The sequence below is a fragment of the Myotis lucifugus genome, unplaced genomic scaffold (assembly GCF_000147115.1).
Source record: "Myotis lucifugus unplaced genomic scaffold, Myoluc2.0 scaffold_0, whole genome shotgun sequence".
In the NCBI taxonomy this organism is placed as follows: Eukaryota; Metazoa; Chordata; class Mammalia; order Chiroptera; family Vespertilionidae; genus Myotis; species Myotis lucifugus.
In genome coordinates, this window is record NW_005871048.1 from 64,454,293 (window position 1) to 64,479,994 (window position 25,702).

The window sequence follows — 25,702 nt, forward strand, 5'->3', positions numbered from 1 at the left end:
AGGAAAGAATGTTTGACCTTCACTTCTTTGCTAACAAGAGTGCCCCAGAACTTCTGAATAACTTATGGACAGAAGATGAACTCTTTGCAACTATTACAGTCTCTGGGGACCCTCCACCACCCACACCATCCACAAGTAATCTTCAATGCAGTGTAGGCCTTTCCCCAAGAGGAATGATTTTGATGCTCATTCAAGCATACCTAATGGTGCCTGGGAGAAGCATTGTGTGGCTTGACCTTCCAGTTCAACAGTGTGAATGTAGGGCTGGTGGCAGAGACCTGAGAAACCCATGCTTTGGGCCCCATGCTTGGTTGGCACAGGAATTGAGACCTCATTATTGAGCTGGCTGCCCTCTCTGCCAGGTAAATAAATTTCACATGTTGAAAAAGGCGTGTCTGCTACTAGTGGTGGTGTGATTTACATCTCGAATCAACACTACTTAGCCCATTCAGAGCTATTAAGTAACTGAACATGTATAATTTTAAGATGTAACCACTCTTAGCAGCTATGTTCACTTGCTCTGGGGAAAGGACTAAAGGATAAAGAGAAGATTTACATGTGTATTAGATTTTCATGAAAGGAAGTAAGTCCCTTAGCAGGACTATGAGCTGTATAGCTTACAAAGATAAAATTGAAGCATGTCTTTTGGAAAGAGCTAAATCATGTTGTTGGGTGTGTGTGTTTTTTTCTCTAAATGCTGATTAAAGCATCTGATCTCAATGGGGCTATGTAATAAGGACATCAGTGATAATGCAAAGAAATTGTTTATCTTGTATGTGAGGCCATCCAAATTTCTTCCTTGATAAACCCATATATCACTAAGATTAACTGTTGTATTCATTCTTGGTAATTTGCTTCTTCTTACATTGCTTGAATCTTATAACTCAGAACTCTTTATCAAGTATAATGGTGAAATTGGATATACTTCTTTAATATAGGACTATATGCTTTTATTAGGACCATTTGTAGTTCATATACAGTATTAGATCTCAGAAACTCACTAACTCCTCCTGGAACCTTTCCCAGGCAGATCACCCTATACATCCATGTGCATTCTATATTCAAGGTGGTACCACCATGTATGTTCATCATTGAACCCTTAGCCTCCAAAAGAGTGCTTGGTTCATTGTGTACACTTACACATATTTATTGATTGAATGAATATAAAACGAAAAAAATGATTAAATATACTTTTGTAATTGCATATTCTCTATGATATTGCCTTTACTACTGAAAGTGCTTTGCAAATGAAGATCTGGCTTGTACATCCAGTCCAACAATAAGCAAATGGCCATTTTGTGTACCTTTGATATCCTCTTATCAGCATCAGTTATGGTCAGACTTTTGAGTCTTCCTCCATGTCTCATACACTGCACACACCCCCTGAGATTGACTGAGTTGAGATTACCACATAACAGCCTATGCTGAACCTGTGGGAAACCACTGGTGACCTCAGAAGAGGCCCAGCCACCCGTAAGCTTGTGATACCTGTGTGAAGATGCTTGTATAAAGTTCTTCCCACCTCCTTCTTTGACCAGGCCATCCTATTGCTCAGACTATTGCTCATAAATCTCCAGTGATCCCCAGGTCCTTCCAGAATAAATGGTAAGTATTGGCACTTGGGGTCTCTCACAAACTGGCTCCAATTTATCAGCGAGACCATCTCCTCCTACACTCCTTCACTTCTTTCTTGAAGGCACCTCCTTTGCTTCAGGCATACCAGGATATTGTCTGTGCCCCAAACATACTCTTCAGGTTCACATGTCTTTATTCAGACAAGCGCTCTCACTCACCGCACCCAGTACCAGCTCTAATTACACTCCCATTATTTGTTTACTAGAGGCCTGGAGAACGAAATTCATGCACGTGTACAGTCCCTTGGCCTGGCCTGCAATCAGGGCCAAATTCCCCAGCTGCCCACAGCAGGCCCTGCCCCATGCCACCTCCCACCCCTGGTTCCCTGTTCACCACCGGGTGATCAGTGCTTGACAGCCAGGGGAAGGGACTGAGAGGTCAGCTGTTTCCGCCCACTCATCGGCCCTGCCCCCGCGCAGGTGGCCATCAGGTGATCGGAGCCTGCCAGCCGGAGAAAGGGACCAAGAGGTGGTCAGTGCACCTCATAGTGACTGGTCCAGCGGTTGTTCTGGTTGTTCTGCTGTTAGGGTCAATTTGCATATTACCCTTTTATTATATAGGATACTTCCCTCCAACCTGTACAGCCAGAATTCCATACCATCTCTCTGTTGACATGTCTGCCATTTCCTCCTTCACATGCAACCCTTCCCAAGACAATGCTGCTGATGCTGTCGTATCTTAGACTTAGTTCTCCTGCCAGCCTGTCCTCATTGCTGAGTCCTGCACACCTGTAGGGCAGGAGTGCAGAATGTTATCTGTCCCTCCAGTCCCTGGCACAGTGGTGGGCACAGACTGGACATATTAATATGATGATCAATGATCTGAACTCTTATTTGTTTCCTCTTTGGAAAATACCCTTTCAATGGAAAGGTATAAATCTTAAATCCAACTTGATTTCCTATACAAGGAATTGAGAATTGCTGTCATCAATTCACAGGAAGCAGTGCAATTGGCTCAATCTTTAAAGGGCTAAGAAACATAATACTAATTCAGTTCATCTGCCGTTGCATAGATCAACAAGTGCATTATTTGATTATTGTCAGTGCTTCAGTATTTCCTTTGGTACTCCACTCCATTTCTTACAAAGTGATGAATTTATTTTAAAATATTATGAAAAAATATATGGCTTCAAACGTGGGTAGCTTTAATGAAGTTGGCTAGCTCCTATTGTTAATATTCATCATTTCCATTTAGTTTGAAGGTATGACTGATGAACTAATAAATAAAATACAATAATGTTAATTAATGGAGGTGTTCTAGTTATTTAATTTTCATTACTTTTACCTTTTAATTCATATGGGACTCAATATCAGGGAATCAAATGAGATTAAAAGCAATCAAAAGCAATTTTGAAAGTGTTACCAAAAAAATTAAGTTTTTGTTGTTTTATTTTCTAAATAAATCACTATGTTTAACCCCTACTTTTAAATGAAAGAATAGGTGGTTTACAATTTTTTTTAATTTTATTTACCATCTTTGGAAAGGCACTGACCATTGCCTTCTGCTGAATTTTAGATAAAGGAAAAGTAAGAACAGGTAAAAAAAAATTGAAATACGGTGCCAAATGAGTAACAAGAATGATTTATATAATTTAATATTTTCTCTCTTCCCATAGTAAATCAAATTTGTAAATTGCTGCTTTATGCATGATATTCTGGATTTAGTCCTAATTGAGGCATTGCTTTAATAAACATGCCAGACTAGAGATCACACTTCTCTTTGATTACTTCCAGGGATGATGAGCTTCCTAGATGTCCAGGTACAAAATTCAACCCAGGTAGCTCTCATTACAGAAAGGTCTTTATAATGGGTGAATTTTTCTCCTCTTCACCTGTTGCCCACTTGTCCTGTCCCACAGGTTTACCAGTGTGTGCTCCTGAAGGACAGGAACTGTGTCTTGGTAGTGGTTGGTTCTCCCACCTCACCAGCACCTACTTGGAGCTCAGTAAAGACAGCATCTCAGCTGGGTGGACAAGCTCTTCACATATTGGAAGGCACTTAACTATCTCCGCTAGGTTTTCTTTCTCTACTCCAGCTCTCTCAATGCTCCTCTTACTTGTATCCCCAACTATCATTTTATCTTCATCATTATGCATGAATACTAAAATCCCAATTGGTAGGCACTCAAGGAACGGAAACTTGACTATTTAACACCCAGTGAATTTGAAAGGAAGACTTAGGCACCAAAGCATCTCCCAACCAGAAAATCATCTTGTAAAAAAGTCTTCAGATAATAAGAGCTATGTCCCTAAGGTCACTTGAATTGCAAGACTTGAAAAAATAAGATTGGCATACTAGTTGAATGTACTATCTGCAACCAATATGCACATTATAAATACTGTAAAATTTATGGTGTGAGGTTGCAGAGTAATTCAATTATGAATAGTCTTCAGATACATAGGAGTTGGCAAACTAGGGACTGAGGGCCCAATCCTGCCTGCTGTCTGCTTTGTTAATGAAGTTTTATGGGGATATATTTGCTGTTGCAGAACACACACACACACACACACACACACACACACACACACACACACTCTTATAGCAATAAGTCCGAAGCAATGTATCTCTGCAGTAGGTCTTCACTACTTTGTATTTTTTTTTTGCTGGTAGGTAGGTTGATTGGTTGGTTGATTGCTTGACTTTTGTTTGTTTGGTTTGGTTTATCTTCTCACACTCTCCTTTCGTTCTATCCCAAATGTCACTTCTCAGTTGAAATAACCTCTTGCCACCCCAATCCTTCCCTTTTATCAACCACAAGAGCATTGAGAGAAATATTTCGCAAGCTAAATTATACTCTGCAGAGCTTAGCTAGAGTGTTGTCTAGAAATGTTAAACTGACTTAAGTAAGTTATTGATTTTTCTTTTTCTTTCATCTTTAGCTCATATTAGTAATCTGCCACGTCAATACTTGTGTGAAATTCCCCTCCATTTCACTATCCGATTTTACCCAATATTTTTGTTCAAGATTTGGTTCAAACCACATTCTGCCCAAATATCTCCCTGGTAAAGTTCACTTCATTTTTTTTAGTTTATGTTGTCATATGCCCAGTTTATTCAAATGTGTAATATTTTCTATGTAGCCCAATATTAATTTCTAGTTTTAAACATCATTTCCATTTCAAACTACTTTGCTCAAGGTAACAAACCATAAATGCTTTACTTTTTAAAAATTATCTCAACCCCAGAAACATACAATATGGAGTATATCTAGTGTTTTCATTTTAATTCATTGAAGAATTACATTAAATAAAATATAAATTTACTCAGGATTCAATGAAACAGGTAGTTAAATGTTTAACCCTGTGTTTCTGCAAGTATCTTTCTCTTCAAAATAATATGCAAAAATACATTATCCCTTGTAAATTGAAAAGTCATTCATTAGATCATTTCCCTCTACAATTGTTGGCTGCCAAGGAGTTCCGTGCAATGCACATTATTGTGGCTGTCTGTTACTTCCAGTGAACTAGGCCGGACCCTCTTGGCTTTAACAACACTGTTTTTACTTGCTCAGGTTCCAATGGCTCAAGAGTCCAGGAAGGGTTGATCTCATAGGTCTGTTGCATATGGCACTACTTGGGATCATCTACTCTACCCGCTGGTCTCAGAAGGAAGCACTAAAGAAGCTTCACTCATGTGTCGGGCACCCCAGTGTTCACTCTCCACGTGGCTAGCTTGGGCTTCCTCACAGCATGGATGTCACCAGTAGTCAGACTTCCAAAAAAGGAGCATTCTGTCAAGGTGTCTTACAGCTGTAGATCTCTTGAGACCAGAAAGATAGAAAGCATCACTTCTGCTGCATTTTAATGGGCTAAGCAGGTCATGGCCAGGCCAGATCCAAGGGCAGGGAGGGGAATAGACATCCCTTCTCAATGGCTGAAGTAGCAAGAATTGGTGCTAACTTTGATTCGTCATATGCATTTGTGACATAAATGTGCCTAGTTTAACTGGCTGGACCAGCCAGGATTAGCTGATGCATTGGAACTGTAGCATATCAGTCCAAAAGCAACAGGCTGATTTCTGATCCCTCTGTGAATTTATCGTGGTTTTTCACCAAAAAAAAGGCTCAGGAAAAAGTAGAAGAAATTGCATAAAAATTCTCTACTAAATGACATAACCCCAGCAAAGAATAGTTACCTAATGCCATTTTATTTTATATAAAGGTATTTCTACTGACCTCTTCTCAATGGGTAATATATGTTGTTGTTTTTCAAATAGTGATGATACTTTTCAAGGACCCAGGCACATGAACCTGCTCACATTTACAGCATGACAGGCTAGGATTTTTTTTATTGAATCTCTAAAAAGGAGAAGAAAGAGAAAATATTAAGTATGACCCTTATGCTTTGTGTACACAAAAGTTACATTTTCCTTATATAAAACTGAAGGCTAAATACTGGACATTTCTGTTCTCTATTATTCCCTGACACAAAATGCTCTTCCAACTTCCAAATTAGGCCAAAAAGAATGTTGTCACTATTGGTGGTGAGGTGTGTGTGTGTGTGTGTGTGTGAGAGGGGGGCCGGTGGGGTGGGGGGAGGTATGTGTGTATACTTGCATGCAAGGCAGTCTAAATAGATAATATCAAAATAATGAAGCACATATATTCATCAGCTTATCAAATTGACATTCTGAGTCTAGCTCATCTAGGGGGAAAATGAAGTCATGTCCCAGGACAGTGCATTAACTATATAAAATTCTAGGTTGGGGGGGTGAATTTGATATTGGTGGTAGTTTTCCACATTTTGAAGGTCAAAAAAGACAGAGCAAAGGAAGTGGGGTTTTTATTCTTGTTTTGCCTTTATGCTTTTTCAAACAAATTTAAATCGTCCTTACCTGCACTATTATTTTTAAACTATTAATCATTTATAAATAGAGCAAGAGAAGCATGTCTTCCCTGACTCTGGAGGAATCAGTTTATTCTATTTTAAGCCCCATTTCAACATTTTACTCCTTTTCATGAGAGAGAAGGAGAGGTTTAATATTAACTCATAATAGTAAAAGTAAAGTCACTTTATTTTTCTTTAGTGAAAATGGAGATCAAGACTACCACTTATAAATAAAACCAATATTACATTTGTTTGCCTGGTTTTTCTCTGTCTGAATAGGAAAAGAAATGAAAGAAAATCTCTCCTCCATTCGGGGTATTATTTTCTCCTTGGTTGAGAATGACCTGTGTTTTGAGGGGTGATAACCCACGTTCTAGAGACTCTTTCATCATTTCACTTTTTTGATGCTTTAGGAAAATTTTTACAAATGGCAAGGTCTGGTTTCCGTGGCAAATTTTCTGTGAGAAGGGCTCATTAGAGTAAATTTATGGGGGGCTTGTATGACTTCGAAATGGGTCCAGTAGGGACTAAACCAACACCATCAACTCATTTCATTTAGACCATTAAGCACATTAGGTGACGAGGATTTTGTCAGTTCCTCTCTAGCCAGATTAAACCAACAAATTAAAGATGAAAGATGTCCTTGCTGCCTGAGAAATCCCTGAGCTGCTTCATCAAAGCTCCCTCTGGGGCCCTGCTTTGCCCTATTGCCTTAAACCAACATGGAGCCCTCAGAAGCAGATCAGGGGCATGCTAATAACAACTGCCACTGACGAGCTCTGATTTATCTTTGTATAATTGTCTTCAATTAGAAACCACTAGGAACACATCATGGAACATTTATAAGTGAAAATAATGTTTCATTTAACAGGAAGCTTGAGTAAACGGGCTTAATTAAGGGGAGGAAAATTACTTTGTTCAAGTCTATAGGATGCACAGAATTTAACATGTGAAAAAAAGAGTTTACTAAATATTGGCATAAAAGGTAGTGTTTTCTTGAGAAGGATGGATTTTCCTTATATATGTGAAACCACATGATTGTCTCACCACTGTGCTGTACATCTGAAACTAATACATAATAATATTGAATGTGAAAAATGTAGAGTTGTTCCTATGCCAAATTGAAAAAGAACATCAATACTACGTTGGCCCTTTTTGTCACAGTGCAATTGGTAGGAAGACAAAATTCAGCAAAATAAATAAAGATTGTGTTGACAGTATGAACTGGAAATTCTTCCTTGTGCTAACGGTGCTGATCTTCATTCCTGAACAAACGTTTCAGGAGTATTAGAAACAGAGCTTCATCCTGTGGAATACATGTCAATGCTATTTGGTCTCTGTCCCCAAAGAGCTCACAGTTTGACAAATATTAAAAAGCAAAGCATCATAGCATGTTTTGATAAATGATAAAGCTGATCTGGGGACTCAGAGGATGCAGAGTCTCAATCAGCCTAGACATCTAAGGCAGGCAGCTATGGGTCCTCACAGTCGGTCAAGGAGGTCCTCACAGACCACGCAAGTTCTGCAAAGGAGCTTGGGTTTCATGAACTTGCAGGCAATGGGGAACCACTGAAGACTTTTGAACTAGGGATTTCCACTGGCAGATGTCTGCTTTAGGATGTTGATTTCAGTAATATGGGGGATAATTGATTGGAACAAACAAAGGCTGCAAGCATGAAGAATAGGAGGGAGACTGCTAGAGTGAATCAAAGAGAGGTAGGGAAGGACTGGTTGATACTCTGTGCCTGGGACCTTCATCTGCGTTATCATTTAAACCCCACAGTGGCGAGCTGAGGCAGCTCGTGTTTGGAGTAGGCTACAAAATCGGCAGTGCCCAGTGAAAAATGAAAACATGAACCTGTTCCAAAAGCAGGGGCGGGGAAAATGCCATTAAAAGTACTAAATGATACTAAAGCTTTTTTCTTTCTTCATGGTCTCTCTCTTGACTTGTCATGATGTATTTTTATTTACTATGAAATGTTATTCTTAGTAAGTAAAAATTAACATTTTAAGTTATTGACATGAAGTTCACCATTTATCTTTATATTGTGCAGTGCCAGATTTAAATGCAAATATAGGAGCATTTACTTATACACAGAATCACTGAAATTAGGCAATTCATATTCCATAGCTCATATATGCATATGTATTTCGTTCTTATCAGAGCGGTGAAAACACTGCACAAGCCTACTTCAACTGTTTCTATTTCCCTCTGCAAAATGCAAATATTCTACCAACATTCTCTTATTGAAGAGAAAGAAGAACTGAATTAAAAAAATAGATCTGCCGGCTCCCATGTCTTTCCCTTTCCTTCTAGGTCATCATTTCCAGCATAAGTAGTTGGCCAACATAAGGGAGTAATGAGAGTAAGAAAGGATATGATAATTATCACTCATGTTTTGTAGATAATCATTGCCTTCTCCATTTAAAGCAAGTTCTACTTTGAAGGGAAAACATAGCCTTCTCGGTCTGTTGGTACTACTGCTTATCCTGTCATAAACATAACACACCTACCTTGTACTGGCCTTTAGTCTTGCTGGACTCCCACAATACATCACGGGTCCTGCAGGACATAGCAAATGCTATATATGAAAGAGGCAGCAAGGAACAGAGAGCATGCAAAGTGTGTATATCTTCTCCACTCATGTACATGTTCCATTGTCTCATTGAATTTCACTTGCAAAAGTAGTCCAAAGGTAGAATTATTGAGTTTCAAGATGGCAACAGTAGAGCATTAAACCAAGCTTGGGGCTCTCTGGGTATGGGTCAGTTTTAAATTTGGGCAGCCACAGGTCTCAGTCCCATGAAGCTCACCCTGGAAACGTTATGCCAGTACCTCTGAGGGGACTGAGAATAGAGAGGGCCTGTGACTTCGTCCATGTTTCTCTGGGGCAGTGGGGAAGCTGTGATGATGTTTAAAAAATTATTTGGTGATACTTGTTAAAGAATGGTAAGGCAGACTTTATACAAGAGGGGCTGTACAATGTGGTTTTGTAGTAAGGGAGAGAGATTGGGCTCAACTCTCAATACAAGGAAAAGTGGGGATTTATGGCCAAGGAGCAAAGTAGATGGGAAATTACTAGGAGGGAGCATCAGGAGAAAAGGAGGATTTTGGCTAAACCAACCTAACAGGATTCTTGCTACCCAGCCAGGGTGAGTAGACACCTCCAGGGGGGTGGTGGAGGATGAAGAACCCCGTCAGATATCAAGAGTTATCAGATGTGGAGCGTGCAGGAATCTGGTTATACTGACTTAGAATGACTCTTGCTAAAACTGAACTCTAAAGATTGGACCTAGTAAAAATGAGAGCATAGAAGAGCCAAACAAAACTTGGATCAAGGAGGGAATCTTTGTCCATGGAAAGAATTAACTCCTGTTCTCAAGGCACAGAGCTATTTCTACCACCAGGCAAGAGATGACAAAAAGTTCCAATCATGTCATTTAAGGGGAGTAGGTTTCAAAGGACATTTACAAGGGAGAATGGATGGTAGATGCTTAGGATCTCAAAAGTGATGTTGCAGAAGATATGCTTTTAAATATCTTAGAACATTAATAGATATTTCAGTTCCTACATTTGTCAATGATTTTATCCATCTGATTGGAAGTGCAATTGCTTAGTGAGACCTCCCATTCGAATCCTCATTCTTTCACGAAGGAGGACTTCAGTACAAGCACAGCTGCCATGCGATGGGGAGATGGGGAGAACATGAGGCTGACCCAGCTGCTCAGTTTCAAATATCAGATATTAAATGCTGGAAAAAAGTGATATTTTAATGTAACATTTTTCCATTGCAATAAATATGAAAAGAAACAGATGTAATCAAGTAGACCAGCTTCCAGGAGTTGGGGCCGTGGGAAGGCGGCCATAGAAGCAGATTGGCAGGGCCGTAGCTCCCCTGTGAATTATCAAGAGCATATCTGCCCGGCGAAAACATAACTTTCATGAACACGTGCCCAGAGAGCCGATGTGTACTATATGAGGTCCTGGACTCACACAGAATGCATTAGGACTTCTACTTAGCCCTGTAAGCCAAAATGCCATTTTTTATTTTCCCTGTAAACATATGGCAATGCAAGTGCATGCAGGGCTCTGATGAGCTTAGCTATAATGGATGAGTTTTCATTCAGAAACAGCACAGTTCTTGCATCTGATTTGCAGTGGGCAGTGTGATTGGTATATTATGTTCCAGGGCTAATGCCTTCATTCACAGAACAAAGCAGGACTGAGCCCAGGTGGTGTCACCTGAGCTCCAGGGGCTAAGACTGGAGAACAAAAAGGATAATCAGCACTGGTTTTCTTTTTCTTTTTTTCTCTCTCTCTCTCTCTCTCTCTCTCTCTCTCTCTCTCTCTCTCTCTCTTCTCCCTCCATTCCTCCCTTCCTTTCTTTTTATTCCAATATATTTTTTTTAAATTCTACTGTAATTATTGCTAGGAAGTAATTGAGAGGCATATTGGAGAACCAGTTCAGGGAAAAGAGTAAAGTATATCCAACCATACCTTCCTATTTTTTTTTGCTTTTTATTTTGAAATGCTTCTAGATTCATAAGAAGTTGCCAGGTGAAATACTTGGAGAAGTTTCCTGTAACTTCTCCCCATTCTCACAATAGAAACATCAGGCATAACTACATAGTACAGCATTAAAACCGGGAAATGGACATTGGTACAGTCCATAGATTTCCCCAGGTTTACATGCATTCATTTGTGTGTATGTGTGTGTGTGTTTCTATGTAATGTTACTGCATAAATAGCTTCGTGTAACCGTCACCACAATCAGTATACAAGACCACTGCATCACCACAGGCCCCTCATATTACCCCTTTATAACTGCACCTTCTTTCCTATAGCCCAGGCAAAAACTAACCTATTTTCTATAATTTTGTTATTTTAAGAAGAATGTTCTTTATCTTTTGCAGTCAGCATAATTTCCTGAGATTTCTCCAAGTTGTCACTGTAGTATATATCAACAACACATTTTTTTATTGTTGCATACATCTTTCTTTTTTTAATATATTTTATTGATTTTTTACAGAGAGGAAGGGAGAGGGATAGAGAGTTAGAAACATCTATGAGAAAGAAACATCGATCAGCTGCCTCCTGCACACTCCCTACTGGGGATGTGCCCGCAACCAAGGTACATGCCCTTGACCGGAATCGAGCCTGGGACCCTTGAGTCTGCAGGCTGACGCTCTATCCACTGAGCCAAACTGGTTAGGGCTGCATACATCTTTCTTGTATGGATGTATCCACTTGTTTAACCATTCACCTGTTGCAAGACATTTGGTTGTTTCTAGTTGTTGGCAATTAGGAATAGACCGCTATGAACATTTGGACACCCATTAAACTGAACCTTCAAATTGTTTATAAAGCACTGCTGCTCCAAAGGAAGTGATATAATACCAGGAGAGTTGTTTATGAATATTGCATAGTTTCTGCTCTGTAAGGACACTAAAATTGAAATTTGTTTTTAAAAGCATCTGTTGGTATTCAAAGTCACAAAACAAAAGATCACCTTTCTCTTTCCTATGAAACAGAAGTGGTTATTTGCATAAATTCCATTAAACATATGAGGTGTCAGCTTCACATATATTAATGAAATCAATTTCAGTTCAGTTCAGTACCATAATAGACAACACACTTATGAGGTAAGAGCAATTGAAAGAAAAGCTTTGAGGAAATCAGTGTGTTGTAGAGAAACAGAAGAGTGAGGTAGGTACACACACATATACATATTCACAGGCCATACGCATAAACATACTTCTTACAGACACACACACACACACACACAGACATATATACACACAATCACAAGAAGCTAGAAAAACATAAACGTGACGTCTCCTTTTGCCCGGAGATGCCTCCAAGGTGAAGGAGCTCCCTTCACAGATAGGACCATAACAACAGGGACCATTATGGGATATTCAATACAGAAGACTAAAGCTTAGAACATCTGAGAACCTTAGTATAGATGCCACCTCTGTCAGCCAACACACCAACTGCTCTTCTCCTGCCTGAGAAATTAGCTGTGAATGATCAGACTGCAAAACACAGTGAGCTCTCTTTCTGCCTCAGGATCAGCGAATGAAGGGATCAGGTTAATCAAAGGTCTAACCATGAGGTATCATGAACACCACTGGAAGTCAGTAATATAACACTATAGAATGCATTTGGCACATAAACCACATGAACTGTTCAATTTTTGATAGTTTGAAGGCATTTTAGATTATTGTAAGATCTGAGTCATCGAGGCACAGTGTTTCTGGTCATCTGCGATTGTAATTCACCACATTCCAATTCATGCAGTGCTCACAGACAAAGGTATTTTGGCATTTATTGTCTAATGTGACTGGCATTCAGAAACATTGCTTCAACTACAGTAAAATTCTGGCATATTGTATAAGCAGTTAAAAAACGAATGCCTCGCCCTAGCCAGTTTTGCTCAGTGGTTATAGTGTAGGCCCATGAATGGAAGGGTCTTGGGTTTAATTCTGGTCAAGGGCATGTACCTAGGTTGCAGGCCGCATGCAGGAGGCAACCAATCGATGTGTTTCTCTCACATCAATGTTTTTCTCTCTCTGTCTCTCCTCCTCCCTTTCACTCTCTCTAAAAAAATAAATGGAAAAAATATTCTCGGGTGAGAATGAACAAAAATACAAAAAACAAAAACCTAGCCCATCATGAGAAGTCTCCCAGAAAACTATGGAGGGGGGTATAATGTGAGAATTTTCTAATTTATAATTCACCATTTGTTCCTTCTTATGATATTAAATTATATATATAGATAGATAGATAGATAGATATATATATATATAGATAGATATAGATAGATAGATAGATAGATATATAGATATGTAGATATATAGATATATAATTTCTAAGAGCTTGGCTTTTGTGTAGCTAGCACATTTTGGGTGATTGAGCCTAGGACTTAATTCTTTGTGTTTGCTGGAAACTGGAGTATGTATTTTGAAGGAACACAAACAGAATTCATGTTAATTCTCCCTCATTTAGCTCTAGCTGGCCAGCTCACAAACCCGACAGTGTGGTGTGTTTTGTGATAAACATTGGAACCGTGTGTATCCAGGCTACAGTGTGGGAGCTGGTACCTCTCTGCAGTATCAGTCGTCTGCATAATTTGTCCAACTCCAACGAAATTAGTTTAGAATGTGAATTTCCTCTGCCTCAAACCAAAAGGAAAATTCATAATAGCAATTTTGGTCTGATTTATTTTCTCCCGAGGTTTTGAAAATAACAAGTGGTCTTTAAGCTTTCACTAAGGCAAGACCAGTATCAGTTGCAAAGAGAAGCATCCTGTGTGGGATGGATTGGAACTTACACTTTCAAAGAGAATCATCTTTCCTTGGTGAGACAGCATTTGTTTTTCTTCCCCAGTTCAGTGTGGGAAAATGGACAATTTCAATTCCACAAAGCCTGTAACATATTTTCATGATAATATTTATTGGCCCCAAACGCAGACATGTTGAATTCCATGTTGTTGACCTATTGGACTTTCTCTACTCTGAGCTGGCTGTGCTCTCTCAGGCCTCTGTTCCTCTTCTTGTGATAACAATATCTTACTCCCCCACCCCACCCACTTTAAAGCCTCATATGTTCCCAGCACTGTTGTTTGAGTTTTACATACATTACAGTCTTAACTTTAACATGATTCCCAGGAGGAAAATTCTAGTTATATCCTCAATTTCCAATTAGGGAAACTGAGGCTTGGAGAAAAGTATGTGATGTGCTCAAGGTCCCATGGCCTGGTGTGCAGGAATGCCTTGAATGCACCTCTTCTTGCCATGATCCTCCAGTACTGTGCGCTTTCCTACCCACACCCCTATTAGACTGCAGTCACGGGTAGCTCTCTCTGGGTCTCTCTGCTCTGGATACGAAAAACCAAAGGGAGCTGTCACCAAGAGTTTGTGGTGAGCAAGTCTTACCATTTTCTCCAGGACTGGTTGTGACCAACAGCCTAGACATAGAACCCACCTTGCCTGGGTATTTTCTTAAGGTCTGCTCTTCCCATTTTCCCATATCTGCCCCCTTTTGACCCTCCTACAATGGCCTTCAGTATACTCCAAGAGATGAAATAGATTAGCATAAGCCATAATCTATAAGCCATATAATAATATGTAATAAAATAGGAAGCAAATCCATACTTGGTCAAAAGGTACCAGGCCCTGATCACCTGATAAGTCACTTGAGATAAACTAATTTATTTAATCAAATGCCTGTGATATATAGATAGATAGATAGATAGATAGATAGATAGATATCTATATCTATATCTATCTATCTATCTATCTATCTATCTATCTATCTATCTATCTATCTATCTATACACACACACATACTAGAGGCCCAGTGCATGAATTTGTGCACAGGTGGGGTCCCTCTGGGTGGCCTGTAGGGATTGGGCCAAAACCTGCAGTCCAACGCTGCCCGCAGCTCCTACCTGTGGCTTCTGCTCATCCTGACCCCACTATGCCTGCCTCAGGCTCTCGCCCAATCAGTCCCAATAGGGAGAGTTTCACACTGTCACAGCAGCACTCACCAGCCATGAGCCCTGCATCTGGTGCCCTTCCAAGGGGAGTGGCCTGCGGGATCAGGCTGAAACCTGCTCTCTGACATCCCCCAAGGGGTCCCGGATTGCGAGAGGGTGCAGGCCAGGCTGAAAGACCCCACGGGGAGGAACTGCAAGAGGGCTCCAGGGCATGTTCGGCCCATCTTGCTCAGTCCTGATCAGCTGGACCCCAGCAGCAAGCTAACCATCCTACCAGTTGGAGCATCTGACCGCTGGTTGTCAGTGCACAACATAGCAACTGGTCGACCAGTTGACTGTCTGCCCGCTGGTGGTCAGTGCACATCATAGCGAGCAGTTGAGCAGCCTTAGCATATCATTAGCATATTACGCTTTGATTGGTTGTTCTGCCATTTGGTCTATTTGTATATTACCCTTTTATTATATAGGATACCATATATAGTATTCAGTCAGTATTGTTAAAATTCCCATTATTGGGATCATACATTCCTTATGTGCAAGTTGCACTTTCTACACTACTTTTGTTTTTGAGAACTACCCATGTTGATATATATGTATTATCTCACGCAGTACATTTCTTATGTGTAAGTTGCACTTTCTACTCTATTTTTGTTTTTGAGAACTACCCATATTGATATATATGTAGTATCTGGCTAACTTATGTAAGAAATAAGATGAGCCCCCAAATTTAGGAGTCCTGGTAGAACACAAAACAGACTCGGGAGCCAGGCAGCAAGGCAAATATCTTCACTTCTACGTAGAAGGGTGTGCAGCACATGGTCTGGAAGCATGCTCACACTGAGCAGGTGGTCTGCTTGGCAATTTAATCCTGCCCCACGTGACCTGTCCCTCACTTTTGATTGGAGCTCAGGCGCACAGTCTTTTGCAATTGGCTAGTTTGAAGGGAGGGGTTGACCTTTGCCGTTTCAAGATGGCAGCCCCTTGGGGAGCTGCAAGCCATGCAGCCAACATGGCGACTGCCAACTTACACAGTCCAAAATGGCTGCTGCCTAAACTGTTCTTTGACAGAAAAGATGACTTGTTTTTTTCTCACACTTATTTCACCTGACGAATAATTTAATCTAGATGTATGTCATATATGATATATAATCATATCAGTATATTTTTCTATTCCCCTATTGCTGATCACTTAGGTTGCTCCATTGTTTTGTTACTGTGGACATGAAGGCATGAACAGTCCAGTACAGTCTCCTGGGCTCAGGTGCATGGGTTTCCCTGGAGGCTCTACCCAGAGCAGACCGCTGGGTGGTTGGGTATTTGCATGTAAGACATTGCCAGGCATTGTCTCATAGCTCACCCAAGTGTTTCCTTAATTTACTCCCCAATGTACAATGTATGACAATTCTTATTTCCCTACCTGCTCCCAACACTGCGTACTGTCAGACTTTCTAATTGTTAGACAGCCTAGAGTATAAAGAGGTATCCTGTGGCTAATTTTCATTCCTCCGATTCCTAATAGGGTTGAGTATTTTTTAATGTGTTCAGTCGCCATCCCTTATTGATTTTTCTATGCCTCAGCTATACATATATTTGTTGACCTCTCTTCTATTTGATCTTTTAATCTCTGTCTCATTACTTTGTAGGAGTTCTTTGTATGTTCTAAAAAAGAACTCTTTGTATGTTAATTGCATTGCAAATAGCTTCTCCTAGGATGTGACTTGTTTTACAACTTGATTTCTGGTGTTTATGTTTTAGTTTTTATCACCTAGGAGTTTACTTTTGATGCAGCCAACTGTGTGGATAGAATAGCAGTTGAGAAAGTGGCCTCTAGTAGCAAATGGCAGGGTCAGAATCCATCCTGGCTCTGCTACTTGCTAGCTTTGCAATCTCCAGCAAGTTCCTTAACATCTTTTTACCTCAGTTTCACTATCTGTAAAATAGGAAATTATTACTACTTCTCTTAAAAGATTTGGCATGAAGATCAACTACCATATTGCCTGGTATAAAGTGAGAGCTATATAGGTGTTAGCTACTAAAATTGGTCCTTTTCATATTTTGTTTTTGAAACTCTTTCCTAACATCACTGATTTATGTACATATTTAGGTATATGGTTAAAGGTTAAATATTACTTATGATAGTCTCTGTTATACATTTTTCTCAAATATTTGGATCCTGGAACTTAAACATAGTTATGATTAAATACATTTGGAATGATCTAAATTAAATTACATTTATATATTTCTGTACAATGACTTCTATTTCAATAAATAGCATTTTGTAATGAAAGCCAACTTTATTTCTTGAAATGGAACATGAATGTAGTTACAACAGATTCAAAAAATGACTTTAATGTTATAGTAAGTCGGATAATATTATTGGGAGAAAGTTCTCCATGAGTAATTCCTAAACACATGAAATAAGAAGGTCGGAGACACAGGCATAATCCATGTTCATTGAATGCATAAATAGTCTGTTTGCTTTTTAGAAAGCACCCACCTCTGAGCAGTTTTTAAGAGAAGGGATTAATGCATAAACTATGCAATTGCATAGAAACCCCTAACAGACAGAGTAAAGTGTACATCCAGAGGAAACGAAATCCAAACCAGGTCTCTCTTGGGACTTCCATTCTCTATAACCATTCATACTTTTAATGCATTTTAACTGCACCCAGGGAATCAGGAAACCATGTACGTGATTAATGCTCTTTGACTGCCCCTAAGGAATGCCCTTCTGCTTGGAGAGGATAGTTTCATAGTCATTGCCAATGGTATTTTCTAATTGTAATAAAAAACGTTTCTTCTTTCTTCTGTTGCATCTTAAAATAGAAACACTTTTGAAAGAGATGAACAAAAAGTAAGTATTATGTACTAGTGGGATGTGTAGTCCTGCACATGAAATCACCCATTATTGTCGATGAGGCTAAATCTCAGAGGATGGGTACAAGACATCTCCCAGCTCAATGTGTGGAAATGAAGAGAGAGAAGCAAGAAATGCCTCATGAATACAAATGATGGCACATTTCTTTTTTAGTATATATTTTTAATTGTTTTCAGAGAGGATAGGAGAGGGAGAGATAGAAACATCAATGATGAGAGAGAATCATTGATCAGATGCCCCTTACTGGGGATCAAGCAGGCAACCTAGGCATGTACCATGACCTCTTGGTTCATAGGTTGATGCTCAGTCACTGAGCCACGCTCGCCAGGTGATGGCACATTTTTATGTTATTCAGTGTGACATTTATGCTATTGAAACAACCCTCCAACATCAGAGTTTTAACAGAACAGTGGTTTGTGTCTTACTCATGCTTTGTCTTGTATTGAGTTGGCGGAGCTCTTTCTTTCACATGGTTACTCAGGGACCCATCTCAACACAGGGCTTAACAGGGAATGAGAGCGTGAAGATCTCATTCCTGCCTTTCTCTGCCTGGAGTGGGAGGTGGCACTTGTCCCTTCTTCTCACAGACTTTCACGTGGCTCCATCTCTGTGCAAGGGGGAGGAAGTGTGGTCTTCATTGTGCCTGCAAGGAGAGGAGGGTGGGACTTGGGTGAGCCCTGGGAGAAGCTTCCAGTGACTTGCTCACTCTTACTGCATTGGGTGGGAGTAACCTTAGTGTGTTTCTCTCTATAGCTTTAGATTAGGAGGTAGGAATGTGAGTTTTGGAGTTGAATAGATTAGTTTAATCCCCTACTGAGTTCCTTAAGATCCCTGTGGTCAAGTTATTTAGTATCAATAAGCCTGTTATTCTCCAACTGCCAAAATAAATGTGTGATTGATGTGAATTAGCAGAGACCTGGTATACAGTAAGTACTTACAAAAGGGCTGCACTGGTAAAAGGAACATAGTACTAAATCCTGAAGGATATAACAGAACATTTTTATTGTATCAGAAAAAATAATGTCAGTTTCCTGGGACTGCCATAACAAATTACCACAATTGTGAGGCTTAAAACAAAGAAACTTATTCTTTCACAGTTTGAGGGGGAGGAGAAGTTCAAAGTCAAGGTGTGTCAGCAGGGCTGTGAACCCTATTAGGGCTCCTGAGATGGATCCTTTCTTATCTCTTCACGGTTCCCATGGCTCCAGGCATTCCTTGGCTTGTGGAGGCATAACTCCAATCTCTGCTTCCATCCTCCCTGGCCTTCTCTGTGTCTCTCCTCTTCTATCTCTCATAAGGACACTTATCATTGGATTCAGGACTATCTCATCCAAAGTTCTTTAATTAAATCTGCAAAACTGTTTTTTCCAGTAATGATTTTTAATTTCTAGGGATTTGATGTGGATGTGTCTAGAGAGGGACATCATTCCACTTGCTATAAGTATGAAAGTATTTTCTACTGCTATATTAGCATCACTTATTAAATGATCATATTCTGCAGTTTTTAAAATATTGATTATAGGATGACAATTCTGTTTTAAGTGTTAAGCTTTGTAGATAGATGATACTGCTATATAATGTTACATCTTTTTAATGCAAGAAAAAGTTACATCGGACTGACTTTGTAATGTTATCAGTTCATATATCTAATGTCTATAGCTCTCATCATTGTAAAACCATTTTCAAGTTTGCTCACATGCATTGGCTTCAGAGCAATATATCCTGTAAAAGTTATATGTTTCTTAAGGGATTACTCATGTATTCATTTATGTCAATCATGGGTTTTCTGAACCCTGATTTATGCCAGAATTCCTTTTTCCTCCGGTAAATGTATTCAAAAGTCATCTCCAAGGTATAGATTAGAGTTCTAAAACCCACTTGCTTTTGGGAAACTGATGAGCTATTCATAGAAGCTACTTGATCAGAGTAAAAGATGCAGTGGAATAAGTGTAGAAAATTATTCTGAAAGTGATGCCTGTCAGTGATTGGCATCTAGATTTCTCAATTATTAACATATTAAATGGGCATATTGGAAGTATTTGTGTATATAATGAATTTTTTTATATTTAGACATTTTAAATTTATCTATATATTTAATAGAGCATTCAAAATGAATCTATGTTGCCTACATAGTTGCATTCTGCACAATATCTTTGGCATATCATGAATATGAACATATCATGCATACTGGGGTCATTTTATAAAATAAATGTATACAGTGAGAATTTGGGAACTGCATATTCAATTGGTGGTAAAGTGTTATAATTTTCAAATTACTTAATGTAAGCTATAATAATCAACTTAAAGGAACAGTTCACCTGATATGTCTACAAGAAGGTATAGGTTTATTTTATGGTCCTTTTAATGAAAAAGGGGAATGTTATTTCTTTTTTAAACTACCTTACAGAGTCTACATGAAACTTTTCAGACTTGTATTTTAAAAGCACTAAAATTGGATAGAACTGCATGTATATAAAAACTATTATAAGGAACAAGTGTAATAGGTCTGGCTTTGTGAAAATTGAGCTGTTCTTCTGAAAATTACTGGACAATATCCATTTATAATCTGCTAATACCTGTGAATCAAAAGAGGTATACATCAAATGGATTAAAGTTAAGATTGTATCAAAATGAGGTCTCTTTTCTCAGTAAGAAATTAAAGGAAGTGACAGGCAGCCACCATTATGACCCTAATGCCTTTGTGTCTTGTGGTGTAGGGTCCTCTTGTTTCTAATCCATGCATTAAACCTCTGTGTTCTCTTTCTTACAGTTCAGCAGAAGAGCAGTTTCACTGGCAGTCACAAGGTAAAGTAAGCCTTCTTTTTAAAAAAAAAATGTTTTTATTGATTTATTGATTTCAGAGAGGAAGGAAGAGGGAGAGAGAAAAAAAAATCAATGATTAGAGAGGATCATTGATTGGCTGCCTCCTGCATGCCCCACACCAGGGATTGAGACTACAACCCGGGCATATGGCTCGACTGAGAATCGAACCATGACCGCCTAGTTCATAGGTCGATGCTCAACCACTGAGCCAGGTTGGCCGGGCCAAGTATGCCTTCTTGATGAACACTTACTACATGTATCTCTATTGATTAATTTCCTTGTGAACTTTAGAAAGAGACTTATGAAAGTGAACATGACAAACACCATAACACTAAAATTAAATGAAGTTGTTGTGATAGCTCACAATTTCATGGGATCTAAGTTCTCACAGTTCTCTAGTCACTTTCTGTTCTTCATGGACACATGGAATTGAGGGTGGGGGGTTATTTAGCTTTTAACACTTATTGATTGAGGATTACACTATGATACCAAGTGAGAACTTCATAGAGGTCATATGTTCATTTGGGGCACTTTTGATTTTTAAGTGATTGCCTTAAGTTTTAATATCATCTCATGTTTATGACTTTAAAATAATGCAATTTCAGATGGTCAAAAAGATATCGAAGACGAACTCACAACAGGTCTGGAGCTGGTGGACTCCTGTATTAGATCGCTGCAGGAATCAGGAATACTTGACCCACAGGATTATTCCACAAGTGAAAGTAAGTCAAGTGACAGTTATACTCGAAGACAATTAAAAGAGTATTTTGCCATTATTTTCTAATATAATTAATATTATGAGACATATCGAATAAGACTTCTAGATATTTTTATACTTATTTTATGTATTTCGCTTCACTCTCATCTACTTCCTTCCCACATTACCCCTCCCCAACCCACATGAGATGGCAAATGCTCTTAAATCAGTAATTGGCATCTACATTTTCCACCAATTACTGATGTAATGATTATTTTCACCAATTACTGATGTAATGGTGATTCTCACCAATTCTCTGATAACCATTTTAGCCTCTAGACCAGCACATTGTATGAACACATCATATATGTGTTTAATCAACTCAGTGTCTGCTTTAAAATTAATTGACAATGCTTTATTCCTACAGATTATTTTGGTAGAGATTTTAAACCATACAGCAATTATATAACAAAATAGGAAAAAACAGATGTAATATATGCACTACTATTTAAGGGTAATACACTTTTTACATTTCTATATTTAGCAGTTTTATATTGCTGTATTAATCTCAATAGAGTATTTAAAGATTTCTTTACCTCCACTTAATTACATATTTTTCAACCAGAGTGTTTGAGATGTAAAATAAAAGTGCTGAATTGAAATGAGCCTCACATTAATAAATCATAAAATTATCTTAACTTATTTCAATAAAATCCCATAAAAAGCTAAAAATTAAATCATTAAAACTTACATTATCTTGATAATTTCTACATTAAAAATCAGTGGAGCATTTTATTCTTAATTTATAAAAATAAAATTTCCTTGAATATTCATCAAGGTTTGCCATAGAAAAAGAAGATATAAGAAAAAATAGTATAGTGATCTTGAACCATTTAACTTGCATATTAGTTTATTTTCTCTGTAATCTTTCTAATACCACTACTCTTAAGGCAGTATCATCATGAATACCCAGATTTATTTAAATCCATCCCCTCAATAAAGCTTCTAAAGTAAGATGCATGATTTGCAATATCCTTGTTCTCTCTATTTTGTATTTTAAAGTATAAGATTGTTTTTTTTAAATATATTTTATTGATATTTTTACAGAGAGGAAGGAAGAGGGTAGAGAGTTAGAAACACCAATGAGAGAGAGAGAGAGACATCGATTAGTTGCCTCCTGCACACCCCCCACCGGGCATGCGCCCACAACCAAGGTACATGCCCCTGATCGGAATCGAACCCGGGACCCTTCAGTCCACAGGCTGACGCTTTATCCACTGAGCCAAACCAGTCAGGGATAAAATATAGGATTGTTACCTCTTCTCTCTGAGTCAATAAATATATTTCCTTTGTAGGGGCAGTTGTACTTAAAATATATTTTATTAATATTTGATGTACTCAACTCCCCCTTTATTAGAGAGGAGGAAAGCAGAGATAAAATAGTATATCTTGGGTGGGGGGTTATATTGGATATCTCACTTTTTGACATGATAATAAACATATTTGATTATGAGGTTAGAAGAGGGGATAAGTTTTAATACATGGAAAGTATATAAAAATAAGAAAGAGTAAAATTAAAATGAGATAAATCAACTCTACCAATCTAGCTCTACATGTAAGCACAGTGTATTCTTCTTTGAAAAGAATAAAAATTCAAGTTTGTAGTAAACAAAAAATATTAAAAATGATAAAGTTGATGGAAAATATTATTAATATGTCAATGCCTGTTTATCAATTAGACTGAATACTAGAGGGAAAAGCCACAGAAATTCGAAACAAATAATAAATTAACTTATATTCGCTGAATGGTAATATACATTTGTTATATATGTCCAAGGAATAATTATAAATATTGATCTGCTACCACATGGTAAGGACAATCCTAAACATTAAAAAGTATAGCTCTAGCTGGTTTGGTCAGTGGATAGAGCGTCAGCCTGCAGACTGAAAAGTCTCAGGTTCTATATCCATCAAGGGCACCTGCTGGGGTTGCGGGCTCAATCCCCAGTTGAGGGGGCATGGATGAGGCAGCCGATCAATGATTCTCTCTCATCGCTGATGTTTCTATCTCTCTCTCCTTCTCCCTTCTTCTCTGAAATCAATTTTAAAAAGCATAAAAAGGTCACATTTTTAATAATAATTCAGTAAAATTAAATAATTAAAAATAAGCAAAAATATAATTATATTAAAATTAAGAACCAGGCTTTTGGATCTACTGAAACAAATTTGGTCACTGCTCAATTTTTGTTTTTCAGAAAGTTTAGTTATTCTGTGCTGAATTAGCTGTCTGAAAACTCCTAGGATTTTAGTTGATTGTTTTTTTTTTATAAGCCTACACTTCCTTGTTTGAAGATAGGAAAGAAATAAGGCAAACACAATAACAGCCAAAGAAAGAAACAGGTGGTGGAAGTGCCACCTAAAAGTTTTATGCCAAAGGATCTGAACCACAGTGAAATGTGAAATATTGTTGTTCTTAACATTTTCAGAGTCAGTTTGAGAAGAATTAATTGGTTAAAGTTTAGGAAATTAATTTTAAAGTATTGCGTGGATAACTAATATTTCGGGTATTAACTGTTGCTAATTTTAAGTACTTATCAAATAAAATCCCAGTTTTTGTTTGTATCTGTATCAGGGTTCAGAATGGAAATAGATTCTTCTCAAAAGAGTTGAACTGAAGGGAATGTGAGGTACTATTTACAAAGATTAAGGGAATAAACGATGGCTGCTGAGGTTCACAGGGAACAGCAACAGACAGAAGCCCTTACCACCCTCAGTCCTGAAGGAAAGGGTAGGGAGTAGTACCAGCAGAGTCGAGGCATGGCAGGACCAGAGGAATAAATAGGACCTCTCTCTCCTCTCGCCTTCTCCTGCCCTTCTTGTGCCTCCCAGTAGCCAAATCCTATCAGAAAACAAACAGAAGGGACTCTCGTGATACAGTCCATATGGGGTAAAGGGCAGAGAGTGAATATGGGGAGCAAAGAGAATAAGCAGCAGAACCTTCTTTTAGAAGAAGATACCATGTTTGTATTCTTGATATATAAATTCAGCACATAGACATGTGGTGGCTCTATGGCACATTTCATCTAGTTATTATGAGCCTATCAGATTCTGTGAGACCCTTGATTTTGTGATTATTCAATCAATGGACTCATTAGCTAGAACAGACATGAAATAGCTAATGCGAAATTGGGCCTGGCACACTGCCCTTGAGAGCCAGCCTCTTAGTCCTAACTCCAAAAAGACAACACGAAATACAGTCTAAAAGCAGCTTGGAACAGTTCCAAGTGGCAACCAATCTCAACTCCTAAGTGCATAGCACTTAATTTGTTGTGTTTAAAAGCTTTTTCTATATTTATTTCCAAGGTCTGAGTAAAATAAAATTTGAGTTTTAGTCAACCCATCTTCTTGACCCTCAGACTAGCAATAACTGCTCTACTGAACTAACTATAGTATCATACAGTTACCAGTGTTTCTCAACACGTGGCATTTTTTTAAAAAGTGCCATCTATCCTAAACAGTATGCAAATCATGTATACAACCTTAGCCACCGCCACTATGTTGTGACTGCCAGCTGTGTAATTTCAATTCCAGCAAATATATGTCACAGCGTCACTAGGAGAATTGCTGTTGGTTTTCTGGGGGGAAAAAGTGTTACTGACAGAAGCTCAGGGCCATTAGCATCTCACATAATGTACAGCTTGACCCAAACTGCTATGGACAAGCTACCCTATTTAATCCATGCATCCTTGGAGAAATAAACTCAGAGAAAGGGGTGATTATACCAGCCAAAAAGTAACAAAAATATGTCAGTCAAAATCAGAAATTGAATGGACAACTTGGGGGAAAAAAGGACTTATATGTTTATAGAAATTGTTACTTGCTTTAAATATTATATTTTGAAATAGTAATTATTTCTGTCTGTAGCCAATTAAAGTTCCACTATATCCTAAAAAATACCAGCATCCAGTAGCAAGGAAATTTTAGGAGCTTAATATATTCTGAGTGTTATGGCAAAGAATGGAATGTTATCTTATTCTGAGTTTTCAAATCAGAATATATTAAAAAAAATCAAGAATCAGTCATAGAAGGTACCATCCTGAGCAGGTGAAATCCAAATAAACAATCATATGTAGTTTGACAAAATGAATATATCATGTACTCTTGATTTATAGTCGGTCATTTTCATTTAGTTACTGTAATATACTTAATTCTGTGTAGTGAGAGAATTCTTTGTAGGGAGATCATGTTATTAAAATGCTTTAAAATATAATTCCATATATTCTTATGCAATAATAATAAAGGTAAGAGACATCCTTATGAGGTGAATATTTGCATACTTCCA

The 25,702-nt window shown here is 38.3% G+C and overlaps 1 protein-coding gene across 1 annotated transcript in view; it reads left to right on the top strand.

Annotated features, from left to right (window-relative positions):
• CTNND2 (catenin delta 2) overlaps positions 1–25,702 on the top strand; it is a 473,749-nt gene that overhangs the window by 106,356 nt on the left and 341,691 nt on the right. The window contains 2 exon segments of the mRNA XM_014453371.2: positions 20,611–20,645; positions 21,269–21,385. Of these exon segments, the coding sequence (XP_014308857.2) occupies positions 20,611–20,645; positions 21,269–21,385 (152 nt within the window).